This window comes from Penicillium lagena, assembly GCF_028827675.1.
Source record: "Penicillium lagena strain IBT 129212 chromosome Unknown utg000005l_segment0_segment0, whole genome shotgun sequence".
Classification (NCBI taxonomy): domain Eukaryota; kingdom Fungi; phylum Ascomycota; class Eurotiomycetes; order Eurotiales; family Aspergillaceae; genus Penicillium; species Penicillium lagena.
The window spans coordinates 1,526,828-1,543,607 of NW_026623226.1; the positions used below are offsets into that span (position 1 = coordinate 1,526,828).

At 51.4% G+C, this 16,780-nt stretch overlaps 8 protein-coding genes across 8 annotated transcripts; 7 read left to right on the plus strand and 1 right to left on the minus strand.

The window, feature by feature from the left end:
• Positions 1-421: 421 nt before the first annotated feature.
• Positions 422-1,469, plus strand: N7510_007316 (putative oligosaccharyltransferase subunit ribophorin II; the record flags this gene model as incomplete). The annotated part of the gene is made up of 4 exons (XM_056979241.1): positions 422-567; positions 630-828; positions 889-1,173; positions 1,230-1,469. The coding sequence occupies 4 exons, from the start codon at positions 422-424 to the stop codon at positions 1,467-1,469; spliced, it is 870 nt and encodes a 289-aa protein (XP_056832284.1).
• A 380-nt stretch (positions 1,470-1,849) lies between these two features.
• On the plus strand, positions 1,850-2,609 carry N7510_007317 (uncharacterized protein; the record flags this gene model as incomplete). The annotated part of the gene is made up of 2 exons (XM_056979242.1): positions 1,850-2,126; positions 2,221-2,609. The coding sequence occupies 2 exons, from the start codon at positions 1,850-1,852 to the stop codon at positions 2,607-2,609; spliced, it is 666 nt and encodes a 221-aa protein (XP_056832285.1).
• An 859-nt stretch (positions 2,610-3,468) lies between these two features.
• On the minus strand, positions 3,469-3,951 carry N7510_007318 (uncharacterized protein; the record flags this gene model as incomplete). The annotated part of the gene is made up of 2 exons (XM_056979243.1): positions 3,469-3,747; positions 3,811-3,951. The coding sequence occupies 2 exons, from the start codon at positions 3,949-3,951 to the stop codon at positions 3,469-3,471; spliced, it is 420 nt and encodes a 139-aa protein (XP_056832286.1).
• A 1,288-nt stretch (positions 3,952-5,239) lies between these two features.
• Positions 5,240-6,007, plus strand: N7510_007319 (FMN-binding negative transcriptional regulator; the record flags this gene model as incomplete). The annotated part of the gene is made up of 1 exon (XM_056979244.1): positions 5,240-6,007. The coding sequence occupies one exon, from the start codon at positions 5,240-5,242 to the stop codon at positions 6,005-6,007; it is 768 nt and encodes a 255-aa protein (XP_056832287.1).
• A 1,068-nt stretch (positions 6,008-7,075) lies between these two features.
• Positions 7,076-7,507, plus strand: N7510_007320 (DUF3759 domain-containing protein; the record flags this gene model as incomplete). The annotated part of the gene is made up of 3 exons (XM_056979245.1): positions 7,076-7,091; positions 7,157-7,291; positions 7,344-7,507. The coding sequence occupies 3 exons, from the start codon at positions 7,076-7,078 to the stop codon at positions 7,505-7,507; spliced, it is 315 nt and encodes a 104-aa protein (XP_056832288.1).
• A 1,511-nt stretch (positions 7,508-9,018) lies between these two features.
• On the plus strand, positions 9,019-10,088 carry N7510_007321 (NAD(P)-dependent alcohol dehydrogenase; the record flags this gene model as incomplete). Its single annotated transcript, XM_056979246.1, has 2 exons — positions 9,019-9,482; positions 9,545-10,088. The coding sequence occupies 2 exons, from the start codon at positions 9,019-9,021 to the stop codon at positions 10,086-10,088; spliced, it is 1,008 nt and encodes a 335-aa protein (XP_056832289.1).
• Positions 10,089-11,021: 933 nt separating this feature from the next.
• N7510_007322 (class I SAM-dependent methyltransferase) lies at positions 11,022-11,996 on the plus strand (the record flags this gene model as incomplete). Its single annotated transcript, XM_056979247.1, has 1 exon — positions 11,022-11,996. The coding sequence occupies one exon, from the start codon at positions 11,022-11,024 to the stop codon at positions 11,994-11,996; it is 975 nt and encodes a 324-aa protein (XP_056832290.1).
• A 1,306-nt stretch (positions 11,997-13,302) lies between these two features.
• On the plus strand, positions 13,303-16,044 carry N7510_007323 (Alkaline phosphatase-like alpha/beta/alpha; the record flags this gene model as incomplete). The annotated part of the gene is made up of 2 exons (XM_056979248.1): positions 13,303-13,553; positions 13,614-16,044. The coding sequence occupies 2 exons, from the start codon at positions 13,303-13,305 to the stop codon at positions 16,042-16,044; spliced, it is 2,682 nt and encodes an 893-aa protein (XP_056832291.1).
• Positions 16,045-16,780: the final 736 nt, after the last annotated feature.

Consider the following 16,780-nt stretch of genomic DNA (forward strand, 5'->3'; position numbering starts at 1 on the left):
TCGTTCCAGATGATCGATGGTCATGATACACAGCGTATCCGTGGGGTGCGGAGAAAGAGGCAAGGTAGACGTCAGAGGTCTGCCGCCGGAGTTGCGGAAGGCGAGGAAGTTGAGGGTTAGGGCAAGGCGAGGTATCAGAGGCGAGGGAATGGTGAGACGAAAGAGTAGCAGAAAAGAAGAAATTAGAGCAGGTAGAGAGACAAGAAGAAAGAAAATGACGAGACTGGGAGGTGTACAGAGAAGAGAGCAACGAAGGTGTCGAGGGTCGAAGGCAGAAAATAAATTAGGGCTAGCTACTGGCCTCGATCGGGGCTTATCAGCGTGTCCTCCGCCTTTGTTCTGCACCTCCCCTTCACTTCCAACTCCAGTCATTCATCCCCTATCCAATTGAACTCCATTGTCGTGGTTTGTTTCATTCACTATGCATTTATGGCAGGCCACTGTTCAATTCTGCCTGCTGGCTTCGGTCGCTGTGCCCGCCGCCGCCGCGTCGGCCTGGGGCTATACTGATGCCACCGTGGCAGTTCAATCCAAGGGCGCCGGTGTTAACGCGGGATTGAAGGAGCAGTATGAATTCGCACTGTGTTTCTGGTGATTGCAAGCTAACCTTTGGATCTCTGTGGCCGCAGACTATCCCCCTCCAAGCCATTGTCGAAGCCCGTCTCGCTCGCAGTCGCCGATACCCTCCGCGTTATCCTCACCACGCAGGAAGGAAGCTCGGCCAAGCGGCCACACCAGGCCTTCCTTCTATTGCAGGATACACAGACGGGATTGGATATTTCTTATCCGTTTACCGTGAAGGATACGGGCAAGGCTCGGGTGGAACTGGTACACATCCCCTCCTCTCAAGGTCCCGCGCAGCCCAAGAGCTAACGGAAGCTTCCCTAGACCCAAAAAGACCTCCCGGTTCAATTCCTTTCGGCCTCAGATCCTCTTGATGCCCGCATCGTCATCGGTGCATTTGGCAGTTCCGAGGCGTACGACAGCACGGCCTTCAAGTTGGCTGTCGAGCGCGACCGCAACGGGCCCGTGCCGACCGTCGACACCCAGCGATACGGCAAGCAGCCTGAGATTCACCACATATTCAAGGAAGACCCCACGAACCCGCCGGTTATCATTACTTTGGCTTTTGTGGCCCTGGTCGCAGCGGCTCTTCCGATTCTGGCTGGCCTGGTAAGGTGTTTTTCCACAGCGTTCAAGAGAACTAGCTAATCAGTGTTGATCTTCAGTGGCTATTCCTTGGTGCCAACGTGAACCACCTCTCAGCCGCATTGAAGTCGGCGCCCCTCCCCCATGCCGTGTTCCTGGGATCCCTGATCTCGTTCGAAGGGATCTTTTTCCTTTACTATACCTCTTGGAATCTCTTCCAGACACTTCCCGCCGTGGCTGTAGTCGGTGTGGTTGCATTTGTGAGCGGCAGCCGCGCTCTGGGCGAGGTGCAAGGCCGGCGCCTTGCTGGTCTGCGATGAATGCCTGCCTTGATGACACTACACCACGCAAGCTGCGCAAGAACTTCAAAGCGACCATCCTAGAGACGGCCCTTGCGCTGTGGTTTTGTATCTTATCTGTGATGATATCCGTCTTCAATCCGACACCTCTTCATGAGTCCATTCGTGTTCATTAGACGCAAGTACTCAACATATAGTACTTGCATGAGAAACTGCTCACTGTAGCCGTACCAAGTCCCAATAGCTATGCATACTATCTCATTCCAAATCATTTATTTCAACTATGTTGATACGTAACTATAGATTTGAATCTCTGTTTTGATAGGCGCTGATCCACTGCCAAGCCTTCCTCGGCGTTTTTCCCGCATCACTACTTCAACCTCCTCCAACTACCAGTCACCATGGGTTCTGCGGCCTCCAAACCTGCCCGGTCCGCGGCCGGTGCTGCTGCACGACGCCAATATCCCAAACAACCTCCTTCTTCAACAAGAGGACCTCTGAGCTCTCCGGCCACCGCGCAGCGGGACACCAATGCCGCTCCGACGCCGACACCTACCTCTACCCCTACATCTGCACCAACACCCACCTCTACTCCATCGTCACAGCCATCACAAGCCCGTACATCACAAGGGCCTACATATCACTCGAAGGAGCAGCCCTCTAGCGTGAAATCAAATGGTACGTTTTACCCCGTAAGCCCAGAATTGCCACTGTCCTGCACTACACCCCTGGCCACTCATTTACAGCATAAAACTAACCGTCAACTACACAGCCATTGACCTCGACGGTCGCGACCCTGATTTCGCCGCCTCTCTCCGCTCAATCGGCCCCGTCAATCCATCCCCAACCCTATCGCACTCCAGCACCTTCCAGCGCCAGGGTACCTCCCCGCAGACCATCTTCCCACAAGGCACCAACCCAGCGCTCCTGGTTCTGAAAGCGCGACAACAAATTACCAAAGCGGCCGAAGACGAAGCCGAGCAGATCGGGCTCACGGGCCGTGGTGGTCGCCAGTTTGTGGATGCCTTTACGATCCAGTCGGCGCTGAGGATGCGGGATCAGCAGGGTCTGCCACCGGACGAGATTGAGAGATTGTTGCGCTTAAGACCTGGCGTTATGGAGAAGTTGGGTAAGGGTGGGTTGGTGTCGCCTGTTACATGATGTGTGGTCATATACACGGGGATGGAAGTATACGGATGGCGTGGTGCGCAGGGTGGATGAGTATGACTCTTCTGTATATTATTATTGGACCATCAAATATCTAATTCATATCTCCCACACAGCTAAGAACCCAGCATTGGAACTGGAGAATGGATATTAAGCTCATAAACCATACCCGTTGCTCGGTTATGTCCCCAGTACCCCTCTCACTGTTAACAACAGAGGTGACTAGTCGAGTGGGCAGGCACCCTCGGCACTCAAAGAAGCCCTGTTCGATTCCAGATGAGACCAGCCTACAACTGGCGCGGGAACTGGGTGGACTGCAGACCACTGCTGAAATCAGCGACTCGTTGCACTACCTACCAACGTGTAAGCCAGGTAGAGAGCGCTGTTTCATAGCCTGGCGGCCAAGTATTGACGCCCATATCGTAGCAGGACGCAACGCTCTACTTTTTAACAACCATAGTCTTTCGCCCCTGCATGATGTTCTTCCATTCCATCGTCTGCATCGCACGATGCGCATAAGTTTTCAACTTCTCTGGAATGATGTCGTCCCTCTCAACGTCCAACATTCTCGCTATGAAAGTCATGAGATGAGCATCCAGTGCCGTTGGGTGCGGAAGATCAAAGAGCCACGACTCGGCTGTTTCACCTCGGGAAGGTGGCCATGTCACAAGCGACTCGAAAACTCCCATCAGCTCGAGCGCTTGTTTCCCCATGTTCTTTGAAACGCCGGGCTTAAGACCACCAACCTTGTCACGCTCGATCCTAAATGATCAGTAAGATTTATTTGTTTTAAATATACGGCCCGATGGACCATGTCTAGCGGTGGAAATTCACGAACAAAACGGTAGGACACTTACACGCCCAATTTAAAGGTCAAAGCATCTCGGTACCGAGGAGATACTTCTGTAGCCAGCCGCTTGGAGACACTCTGTTTGAGTCCCTCGGCAACATATTCGCGGCCAGGGAAGGACAAGGAGAAATAGTTGAGCGCATGAAGGTCATTGAGCAGTTTAGTAATCTGTTCTTTGTGCGATGCCGGGATCAAGGACGGATAACGCTCTGCGAGGAAGTGAGTAATGTGAACAGAATCGGCGATGGGCTTCTCAAGCCATTTTGACGACAGCACTGGAACCTAGCGCTGCAGTCAGAACAGCACAGTCCATGCAGCTCCCTTCTGTGCATGTGATGCTCGTACCTGGCCTAGTGCATTGATTTCGCATAGGAAATGCTCCGAGAATTGCTCTTCGTTGAAAATATCGACGATTACTTCAGTTATTGGTATATCGGGGTATCCATCCTTTGGTTGGCCTCGGATCGCTATTGTTTGACGAACCATGATGGAGCAGATGGAGTACGTGTTGTGGTAGAGAGTATAACCCGGAGAAGCCATTTGCAGGATATCGAGAAAGAATCCGTATGTGCGAGAAAACGATGTATTCGGAGTGATGCGTTTAGAAGGACAGTTAATTCAGGATGAATCATCACATCATCATTCATGGCCCTCACCGCTCACCGCAATTATAATTTTCATCCATATCCCCTACTTTGTCCTCCCATTACCAACCACCACAATAGTTCAATCATATATTACAGTTGAGAAGCTGAGCCTAAGCATTGGTCTGCTGTTGGGATGGGTTAGTCCAGAGCCATGTATACAAACATATATTAGTCTCTTCTTAATACAATTCGGCACCTTCAGAGCAGTTGCTGATGATGTATACGCTCGGGCTCTAATGAATAATTAGAGAATTGTCGGAAATAACTGAACAATAGCTGACTTACTCGGTTGCTTTGGCTGCCAATTCCTGTTTTTCGTTGACTGGATCAACCATTTTTCCATGTTGATCCTTCCAGATGGAGAACGAGGTAAAAGGCGTCCTCATGTTTCAAGGGTGCAAGTGTAGTTTGATTACGATCCGCTCTTTTTGCTCTCACCCATATATATTCCGGACATTGTGATTGTCGCGCTACTCGGAGGACTCGGGCGCACCGGCTCACTGGGGCAGCAGCGCAACAGTTCCAAATCGGCTGATTGCGTTGTACAACGAATCTGCAGTCCACATTTTCATTGAGCTTGTTGTCCTACATAGTTCGATTTAAACACTGAGAGAAGAATATAGGGGTGTCCGATCATTTTCGAGCATCTATTGTCTCACCATGATCAGTTCGGTTCGTCTCGACACTATTGTCTCCAATTAGATGCTTCGATTATTTCTCGATCAGTAATTGCCCGGACACATTTCGAGAAAGTATCGCGCAGCTCTTATCCCATCTAGATTTCTTATCGGTTCCCTCTCATTCCATACTCTCTATCATAGCCTTCAATTCTCCCAGTTATGGCCAGTCACTGAGTACTGGACGCATGCAGATCTCGACAATGATGCTATTTAGGGAAATTAACATAGACCATGCATTTGATACAGACCCCAATATCAAGTTTCTATAGAGCTGATCACTCTGTTAGAAGACGGGTGTGTTGATATACTCCGTAAATGAAGTGCGGTCGGCGCCGACTACCAATCACAGCGCCAGAAAACGCGATGACTCGAATTGGAGATATCGGACGAGAGAAGAGCTACAAGAGCAGCTAACTGTACGAGAAACAAGCATCTTTTGCCTACACCATGTATCTCCGAGCCGCACACGTCGAGAAGAGCGTCCAAGTGCTCCAACAACTAATCCACGACAACCCGCTCGGTCTCCTCACGACCGCCATCAAATCCACCGACCACCCATTCATCCAGACGAGCCACATCCCCTTCCTTCTCGATGTGCCTCCCACAAGCGAGGAGGATGAGAATGCTTCCAACGGGATCCTGCGTGGGCACATCGCCAGAGCGAACCCGCAAGCCAAAGCGCTGATGGAAGCGCTGGCAGCGGAACAAGCAAGCGGAAAAAACACCCTAGAATTACCAGACGAAGTCCTGGTCTTATTCAACGCCCCGCACCACCACTACGTCACTCCCAAATTCTATACCGAAACCAAGCCCGCGACAGGCAAAGTCGTCCCGACGTGGAACTACGCCGCCGCGCAGGCCTACGGACGGATTAAGGTCTACTGCGACAGCAAGTCTGAGGAGACGCAGAGCTTCCTCCAGACACAGATTGAGGATCTATCGCAGCACGCGGAAGGGTCGATCATGGGCTCATCCACGCCGTGGAAGGTGTCCGATGCGCCTGACTCGTATGTCGACCTGCTGAGGAAGAATATCATCGGGGTTGAAATTCGCATTGAGCGCTTGCAGGGCAAGTTTAAGATGAGTCAGGAGATGGGCGTGGGTGATCGCCAGGGTGTTATACAGGGGTTTGAGAAATTAGAGTCCGATGTGGGTCAGGGCGTGGCGGCGATGGTTAAGGAGCGAGGTGAGTTGAAGGACTCCAAGAAGGGGTAGGGTAGGGGTTGGGTGTAGGGGTTGTATATATTGGCAGAGTACCACTGTTCTTTCACCTCCTTCCTCATAGGTGGATCTAGACAGTCTCTTCATCTGTGATTCTCATTATGATTACCATTATAATGGCGATCTTTATTGCCTTCGATGTCGGAAATACACGGTTGTTCTGTCCAACCAACATGATACGCTGAACTCCATATGAATAGCGCGTAAACATACCGTTCAAGCTAAGCATGCCAGAGATTTTCTTCAATTAGTATGAAAGATACAAGAGTCTAGAAGTGTTGATTCTGTTCCGCCATACGTGGCATACGGTGGTATTCGAAATCAGATATACCACCATACTCTCCCGGATTAATTCCCGAACCCTAGCTTGAAACAAGCTAATCTGAATATGGTTTGCTCATAAGTTCCTCCGCTTCTTGGAATAGACACTGTATTTTACTGGAAGACGCGCGTGGGTCGCACGTCGGCGCTGAAACGGTGAAAAGAAGAGGAGTGTAAATAAACAGTTACATTAGAGAGTCGGAAATCAACTTATAGGTTAAACAATAAAGACCAATGAGGAATGCCGCCGGCATGACTAACACACGGACGGTGGGAGACGGTGGGAAAGAGATCTGAAGCGTTGTATTTTGATACTGCTTGAGCTCAGTACGGACATCATCGATCGGCCGCGGTTGATGATGAATCAACCTTCTGCTACATGTCCATGTCAAGTAGACCTAAAGTATGTTCATGTCCGCTATATGACCCCTATAGCCTCCAAATGTTTTCAGGATCTTAACACCCCACTTGTAGTAAAAGCATCTATTGTAATAATGTGAACAAGCGGTGTGACGAGAAGTGGGGAGAGGGCCGGAATTCAATCGTTAGATGCATTGCTGAGATGCCGATCTTAGTTCGATCTTAGGCCGATCTTAGAGTGCTGAATTCTAGGTCCCAAGCACGCATCCATATGTGTTCTTCTCCCTGCCTCCTCGGATTATTTTAGTTATTTCCTCTCCACCCCCACTTTCTTTTCAATCTTTCGTTCAATATCACTCCACCAAAACATTCTACCTCACAATGGGTTGGTTCTCCGGTAAGAGATGGTCCTATATCATACCGCTCTCCGTGGTTCCGAGTAATACGAGGCCTACTGCTTAGTGGATTCCGACCAAGCTCAAGCTTATGACGAAATCAAGAACGCGCCTCACAATGCTGAGCTGTCGTACGAGTTAGTCGGTAATGCCGCTGCCTATGAAGCCGCCACGATGTACGAGGACCACGTCGCCAATAATGGTCAGGATATCTGTGCATCCATTCCTTCCCAGTTGCTAACACTCTTACGTAGGCCAACCTGATAGTAATGCTGAGGCTGAAGAGATTCTCAAATCCTTTATCGGCGTCGTTGTTGACCGCCAAGTTGAAACTATGCGTCTAGACTCTGGTGACAAGCAGAAGGCTGAAGTCTTTGGCCTGCAGCAAGTTGAAGAAGCAAGAAAAATGAACGAATAAATCTGAGTAAGAGCGGGAAAATAGCTGATGGTAGAAGGATCAGCCTACAGCTCTCATTGCTCAATATTGTTCATAGGATAATTTTATCCATTCCAATACGGGCTACTAAGCTACCTCGGGGTTGGAACGTAGTCGGAGCTCTGCTTCCATGTTCCAGGTTCCATGGATTGAGAGATGTAGTCGATATGATAGGGCTCCGTGTCCTCTCACTCAAGCAACCATAACCCTCAGAACACCTTGTCAGCTTTTTAGTGAACCAGGTTCTGACGGAGCTTGGAGACGAATAAAAATAGTGACTAGAGACAAATCTGGTGGTAGTACACAACAGGGCGCCGCAGTAGAACGATGGGCAAGGTGCATGTTACAAAGCAATCATAGAACGAGAACGTGCAGAAAGAAGCAGACGAAGCCCTAGAACCCTGAAGCCAAGACAGGCCAGACCGAGAAAGGCAACAATAATGCAGCAACAAGGGCGAAGAGAGACGAATGGGCGGCGCGCGTGGAAAAACGGCCCATACGTAGTCAAGTCATATCATTTTGCAACGTCTCGTGCACACGCACATGCGTGTTGATTAAACCCCTTTCTCTCACTTCCTTCGTTTCAGGGCACATGACGTCTGTGAGATCTCAAAGTATTTATTTTACACGAAATTGTGATACACACACTGCCTCGTGTCCCTCCTTCCCTCCTCATCCGGTCTCAAATGGCTGGAGAAGCTAAATGCAGCTAGCTTACGATCATCAATGTCCGCAGAAACTTAATTCATATTGATGAATCCCGGCCTGATAAAAGGCTTGGTTTTAAACTAATGTGTTAGTCACCACTTACCAAAGCTCCTATGTAAGACACAGTTCCACCGCGATCAGCAATATCTGGTACTCCCTACGTATACCTAGAATGGGGTCGTTCTCCTTTCGCTCCACCGCCCACGATCATAGTCGTGAATGAGTTGGGTGCCTGGCAGGGAGCCATAGTGACCGTGCTTGGCCCCTACCATGCGGTTTTATGCAGCGACCACGTGGTAAGCAGTATCACTGAAGGCTAGTGAAGTAGCTTTGGGCTTAAAGAAGCATCCCGAAACGGTATTGCCTTGTCACGAACAAGCTACCAACCGGCTGCCGTCGAGAATCTGGGGCTGACTGAAGGTCTCTAGCACCTAACTAGTGGGAATTGCAATTTTCCTTTTCAAGGATGAGGTGATTATGTTATTACGAACCGATAGGAACCATTCGCCAATGCGCTGCCCGCGATGATTACCAACCGACCCGACGGACAGATAGTTGCTCCGTCTCGGTCCGTGCAGCCCGCTATTCTCCCGTTCGGCTCAAGTGACTTGCATTCCGTCCTGCCGATGTATATTTCTTTCTCGCCTACGCTTCTTAGCATGGATATCTTTGTCCACATAAACATAGATCGGACAGCAAGATCGCCTAGGTCCATTACTATGAGGTCGACGGAAAATTGGATGAAGCAAGACCAAGTTCTAGAGAGCATTTGAGTCCAATCCATCATGGCGTCCGCTACAACACTGCCAGACACCGGCTTTGCCTGGCAGTACACGGACACCAGCCACGGCATCGAGTCGCACCTCGTTTTCGACGCCTCAGTGCCAATCCCAAAGGCCAAACGGCAGACACCCTCGACGCTTGTCCGCGTGCTAGCCGCGTCGCTGAACCCCAGCGACTACAAAGTGCCAGAACTTGCCTTCGCGGGTCGGCTGGTGATGGGCCCGCCGCCCATCACCCCGGGCAAAGACTTCGTCGGTCGCATTGTCGACACCACGGCCCCCGGTTTCCAGGCTGGCGATCTCGTCGTTGGTACGACCTGGAACGGTGCGCTGGCCGAGTACGTGCGCGTGCCTACTGGGCCCCTAAGTCATAATGCGCTCGTCAAGGTTCCCCCCAAGCTGGCAGCCGCCGTGGAGGCAGACCCGCGCCTCCTCGCTGAGCTCCCTGCACTAGCGGGCGCAGCGCTGTCGGCCTTGCTTCCGCTCAAGCACCTGCCGGGGGTGGTAGCGTCTTCATTAATGGGGGAAGTGGCGGCGTCGGAACCTTCACCGTGCAGCTTGCCAAGATCATGGGCGCGAGCCGTGTTGTGAGCAGCTCGAGTGCGCGCAACCTCGAGCTCTTGCGCAGCCTCGGTGCAGACGAGGTTGTCGATTACACAGCGGGAGATTTAGCCCAGTCCATCGAGGCCCTGACCGAGGGCGAGGGCAAGGACAAGTTCGATCTCGTCCTCGACGTGGCGGGGAAGGACCTCGAGCTCTACTTCCAGGCCGACAAATTCCTCAAGGAGGGCGGGCGCTACGTGCTCGTCGGCGCGCCGACATGGGGCGACACCTGTGTCCTACTCAAGATAGCGCTCTTGCCCGCGTTCCTCGGTGGCGGAAAGCGGAAGTTTGAGTTCCTCCGCTTCAAGGCCGAATCCGAGGCTCTGTCGAATTTGCTTGGTTGGGCAGAAGAGGGCAAGCTGAAAGTCGTTGTGGACGAAATTTTCCCCAAGGAAGAAGCCGTTGCTGCGTTTAAGAAACTGAGGGCAGGGCATGCAAGGGGTAAGATTCTTATTTCCATCGCTAATTGATATTGAAGGCAGGGCAATCGCTTGTCGGGAGCAACAGCCGGAGCCTTGCCTGAGAGAGATCCTGATGGTCGTTCTAAATGGATATCATCTCGAGAGATCCATATGCTAGAGCCGTTATTCTGAGCTTTTGATATCTTTTCGAGGATATCTCGATGGAAAACTAGAAAGTCCCCTTCAATTCACTCTTCTTTGCGGTATATATGGGAATACAGATTACAGACCTGGGTGGGTCGTCTCTGATGGTGGCCTATTGAAACATCTCATCTAGTGGATGTTGAAGAATTTGCTCCAGGCTCTGCTTCTAGACTCTTTCAGCCTTCTCCTTGATAGCGGGGATGCTATCTAGGGAAAGTTCGTTCCAATTAACAGTCTGCTCGTTCTCGTTCCAGGGAAGGTCGATATTACGCATGCTTTCTGAGGCTCGCAAAGAGATATATGCTGAAAAGCAAACACCTTCCAGGGACGGAAAACCGTATGAGGATTGTCTACTTGTTGAAAGTCTGAAAATATGATTTTGGCAATCAGAATGGGTCATGAAGAATAGAATTTCCACTCAGTTTCCACAGTTACGGTATTATAACAATGATTCATTTCTCGTTAGTGGTGAACCCAATACAGTCCTGCAGGGATTATTTTCTCTTTATCGAGGGAAGGGCTAAAATTAGATTGGCGTTTTTCGAGCTAGCGTTGGGGAATTAACCCGAAAGAGTGTGGTGGTAAAGCTGATTTCGAATCCTGCTGTATCCCGCCATGACCTGCCGTAGTACCCCATGCGAACCGGTATCTGTCAGATGCAGCCCCGACGCTACTTTGAGTTCTTCCAAGGTTCAGCAACGCGACTATCGATTTGGTAAATAGTTAGTATGTCCGGCTAGATCATCTGCGTGGGATTCATTTGATCTTGGCTGGCTGGACCGGCTCTCCGCAGAGATTATGGCTACTGCTTGCGACAACGAGGCTCCTGTTTGCCCCGAAGGTCCGGCAATCCCGGTCTCCTGTCAACAACCTGGAAACAATGAGAAGATAGCCATCAAACTCGATGGCGTGGCAAAGACTCTTCTTATACCGCTTATTGCTCGCGTCTACGACAACACCCTCCCTTTGCCCATTCTCGGCGACCCATACGCCAAAGACGTCTTAGAGAAAATCGAGTTTGACGCGGATGCGATGTCTATGACACCTTTACAGAACGGCGGTCTTTGCCTGAGAACAAGCCAGTTCGATCGATGGGCAGCGGCATTCCTCCAGGATAATGCCAACACGACGGTTCTCCATCTGGCGTGCGGTTTTGATAGCCGTATGCAACGGATTGAATGGGGCGAAACAACTCGATGGATCGATGTTGACCTTCCAGAAGTCATTGAGCTTCGTAGGAAAATCCAGCCCGTGTCCTTACCTGGGCGAGACTACTCTCTGATTGGGGTTGATGTTCTCGATGAGAACTGGGTGCATGAGATTGGTGACGTTTCCGGGCCGGTGCTAGTTATAATGGAAGGATTGCTCTCCTATCTCCCTGAGAAAGATGCGAGAGGGCTTTTACAACGGATTTGCCAGACGTTTTCAGAAGGGGAAATGATGTTCGAGGGAGTGAGCTCTGCCGCGCTCAAACGGATCAATCAGCCAGAAACCATCAAAGCCGTGAGCGACACTGGGGCCGTATTCCAATCGACCATTGACGACCCGATGGCCTTGGAAGATCTCCATCCACATCTCCAATTGGCGGAGTCTGTTCCTGTTGTGCAGGCACCAGGCACCGAAAAGCTTCCCCTTCTCGGTCGCATGCTGATGTATTTTGCTTCGTGGTTTCCAAGTGGACGTGATTCAGCAAGACTCTTGCGCTTTCAATTCGGCGAGGCAAGGGCGCTCGGAGCAAGCACGACAATGACTCAGGTTGAGAGGGTTGGCTAGATTTCTTACATTGCCGTCGATGTATAGAATGTCAAGCTTGCATACTGATTACACGGTCTGGCGTTCTATTCTTGTCTGTATCAGGTGAACGACGATCTTAGGCTGCCAGGAATCGAGGCTTCGTGCCATTTTGGGCGCAGGTGGGGATATTTGTTGGTGCTGGGTTGGCACATGCGGGCCGAGGCCACGTCGTGGTGGCGGTGGTTATCTTTAGATCTGTAACAATCCCCATTCGTTTATAATTATACCAATCCACTTGGAAACAACGCATTACATCCATCGCATCTTGATCAGGTTTAGCGGGTCATGTGATTAGGGTTTGAAGAGCGTCTCTGTGCTCCGCCATGGAAGGCAGAATCATTATTGGAGTCGCCGGCAAAAGGGGGGCACTCTGAGGATTAGGCGGCGGCGAGAAAGGAGGGAACGGATGGGGCGAGGGCCCGACTAGCCCTGGATCGGGGCAGTGTTGACCCTGTGTGCGGCTCTGCCCGTCAATCTCTGCGAGTCAGTCTCGTTTCTATTACCCAATCGAGCGCGTTCCTCGTTCCCTTCCCCGGTCTATTATACTTTGCGCTAGCCTCTTCGGCAGCAACCATAAAGAATGGCAAGGCAGCAGCGAACCACCTGGCTCACATCAACATGATGAAGATGGTCCATCCGCCAGTCGATGTAATAGGGATGTCAATCGGCCAACGACGACCCACACGCTGGACCAACGTCTTCATTACGGTGCGATCTCCGACGATTCCGGGGTGTAGATTATTATTATTATTATTATTATTATGGGGCCCCTTGCAACAGTCGTAGCGGCCCGGCACACCGCTCAGGGGCAGTGCACGGGCACGATATCGTAAGGCTGGGTAAGCGACAACAGGGGTTATTACTCATGAAAGGGGTCGTTCTCGGGATTCATTGGTCTTTGGAGGCGTAGGGGAGAATCAGAGGAGCCAAGAGGAAGGACGTAATAATAATCCAAAATGCAGGGTCTTCTGCCTCCGGCGCATCCGAGTCCCTATGTCCAGATCGTGTGCAATACTGCCCAACCGGGTCTAGTGCGCCGCGCTGGTCTCACATCGTCGCGCCCTAATTGGGGCTGTCCCCGGCCTTGTCTGAGAAATTGTTTGACCCGAACACATTCCTCTCCTGCTCATTCCTGCTCAGTCATTCTCTTCCCTCCCTTTTTTCCTGTCTTCTGGGCTTCCCTTTGCACCTTGACCTTCCTCTCCGGTCCCGCCGACGCGCCTTTTCTTGCCCATCTCGTGCAAATCAAACCAACCAGCCAGGTCGACCATGTGCTGATCTCGCCATGTTGCGTTTCCCCTTCCCACCGGTTACGCCGTTCCTCTTCTCGGCCCTCGTCGTGGGCGGCCTCACCTCCAAGGCCCTGCATCTTGCGCTGCATTTCAGCTCCCTTCCTTTCCTTTATTTCGTTCTCTACTCGCCGACGCTCGTGCTGCCCGATGTGCTGGTCATTATCTGCGTGCGATGGCTTCTCCAATATCCAGTACCGGAAACCCGATGGCAATGGGTATCTACAGTGATTGGGGCATTCTTGTGGTATGTTTACCTCCCCGGACAACAGTGGAGGGAGAAAAAAAGCTGACGGTGTTGTTTCAGCCTGGCCACCTGGGGTGCGTGCTCCATTCAAATCGGGTTTTTCATGCAGACAGGCGCCGAAGTCTCCTGGTCTGCCAGCAACTCCTTCATCAGTGATCCCGCGGCCATGAAGATCCTGCTGAGCGGCATCTCGACCGTCTCCGCCGCCGGAACCGTGTTGGGCTTGGTAGCTTGGCTAGCCCACTCGCAGCTATACTACTGGGTTGGGATAGGCCTGCATAGCCTGCGAGAAGTCTGTCTGGGCGGCCTGAGGGCGCCGCAGAGGCTCCCGGCGACCATTCGTTCGCTTTCTTCCAAACCGCGCATTCCGGCAATTGACCCGCGCGCGCTTCGTCGTATCCTGCCCGTCACCGCCGCTTGCGTTTCGCTTTTGTTTTTGGAGCTCACGAGGCCGTCGGTGCCATACGACCATCTCTCGGGGGCGCTTCCGGTCACGCTTCTGGATGCGTTTCACTCCAAAGCCAATGTGGCTAAGGGCTGTCGTACTCCTTCGCTTCCGTTTCCCCTGTGGGAGGAGGATAGCAGGGCGTCATTCCATCATATAGTCAACCCGGAAGAGGAGGAGGTGGAATGGATACGGCCAGCGTGGCTTCCGTTGAATCCAGGCCCGGGGTTCAGACGCTTGGATACTAGCCCTGCCGATCTCCGAGAGGCCGAAAACCACTATGCCTATGTTTGTGGAGATCAAGGAGGCTACTATTACCCGGAAAAGGACCCGCTTAAGATTTCCAATCTGGACGGCGACGTTTTCGAGCCCCTACAGAAAGCATTTCAAGATCACCCCGTCGAGATCGAGCATATCATACTTTTGACACTTGAGAGTGGACGCAAAGATATGTTTCCTGTGCAGCAGGGAACTCCGCTATTTGAGGGTCTGCTCGCCTCACATAAAAAGGCGAACTACGACGAGGCGATCGACCGGCTGGTGGGCGCGACTCCCGTGGCGCAGATGCTGACGGGCGAGTACGCTACGGATAGCAAGGGCAAGCTTGTCGATCTGAGCAATGCCACTTGGCAAGATTCTGCAGCAGAAGGCATGGGTGGGCTCAACGTTCGGGGCGCCGTGACCGGCAGCTCCTTGACCTTCAAGAGCTTTCTCAATAGCCACTGTGGTGTGAATCCGTTGCCTGTGGATCTGTTGGAAGAGTCTTTGCTTGAGATCTACCAGCCATGTCTGCCGCAGATCTTGGAATTGTTCAATGAACTCAAGAATCGGGGCAACAAGACCTTGATGAAGTCCGAGCCGTTCAGCAATCCCTGGAAGTCGGTGTTCCTGCAGTCCATCACCGATGACTATGACCGCCAAGATATCCTGAATGATCACATTGGATTCAAGCACAAGGTTGTCAAGAAAACGCTGGAGGCAAAGAATGCGAAACACAAGCCCGATGGCGAGGAGATCAACTATTTTGGCTATGCCGAAACCGAACTGCGGCCGTATATCCAAGATTTGATAGACGAGGCTGTCCACAACAACACGCGCCTGTTTCTCTCTCACGTCACCAGCACAACACACCACCCGTGGAGCACACCGGAAAACTTCACTAAAGAGCCCTACGTGGCGGATCAGGGCAACATAAACCATGATCTGATGAACAACTACCTAAATGCGGCGCGCTTCGTCGATAACTGGATTGGTGACATTTTGGGCATGCTTGATGAGTCTGGCATCGCGAATCAGACCCTGGTGGTCGTGGTTGGTGATCACGGCCAAGCATTCGGCGAGGACGACCGTGACCACACTGGTACCTACAACAATGGCCATGTCAGCAACTATCGCGTTCCCTTAATATTCCGTCATCCGCAAATGCCCCGAGTCGACATCGCCGCCAACGCAACCGCCCTCAGCATCCTCCCGACCATCCTAGATCTTCTCGTTCAGTCCAAGTCACTCCCTGCAGGTGATGCCGCCATTGCTGCTTCTCTGTTGCCCGAATACCAGGGCCAGTCACTTCTACGACCTTTCCTTTCCTCAATCGAAGAGCCACCCCACCACCACCTAGATACAGGCTATATCCCCGAAAGCACCAACCCGCATTTCGGCGAAGAGGTCAACACCACAATCTCAACATCATCGCACGTGAAACGCTCCTCCGATGAGCGCGGGTCCCATCGCATGGGCCCTTTGAGACGTTCTGCCTGGAACATGGGCATGGTCAACGCGGGTGGCGCTATGATGGTTGTGTCTGCCGCCGACGTCCCCTACCGCCTCATCCTCCCCATGAAGGAAGACTTCGAGTACCGCTTCACCAATGTCGGCGTAGACCCCGGCGAGAAAGACCCCTTATCCTCATGGTCTCTGGATGACTTGGTCGAAGACGTCTATGCCAAGCACGGGGAAGATGCAGCCGCGTGGCTCCAGGACGCCGAGAAAGTCGGTGTCTGGTATATCAACGAGCAGAAACGCATCTGGGGGTGGCGCGATGCCTAGAACCTTGCTTCCAAAAATATTTTCCGAATTTTGTTTCTCTACTGGATTGCATCGCGGGTCATATCTTCGCCTCATGTCTTACATTATTATGATGGTTTTCACGTCGCTCTCATCTCCCTTGAGACTTGCGTTGTCTTCTTTTACTACGTCTTCCTTTTTGCATGGGGTTTCACTGGGTTGCATCTTCGATTTTTGGGGTTCATATGTCACAGTTATTATGTGCATCCGATGGTAATTTGGATTTAAGATGCAAGAGAGACAAAAAGAGAAAAGCTGGGGCGGTTTCTTGAGGAAATGGCCCTCTCATGTTTCTTGTACATATATTTGTGGGACTTGGTTGGTTTCTTGATGCGACAACAGGATCCGACGGGTTGCATTTGCGTCTACACTGACTCTCTACTTAATAAAATGCATCCGTTTGCATGTCTCCTTCGTGGAAACCAATAGCTTCTACTAAGCATTTGATAACTAGAAGGTAGACCATTTTGTATCGATTGCATGTCCCATCCCCTTGAACTAGATCAAGTCAGGATAATGGCATCTAAGCATTCGCAAGACTTGTCCTTTGACTTGAAGTATGGAATCGATGAAGTCCTATCTTACCAATAGAACGTATAAGTTACAGCCACTAGCGAAATAGGCTCCGCCATAGCTCTCAGCAATTATATCGGCGCCCCCACTGCGAAGGAACGGGGAGAAATTTTCTTCAAATCCTATTTTAGTAAATTTAGTACAT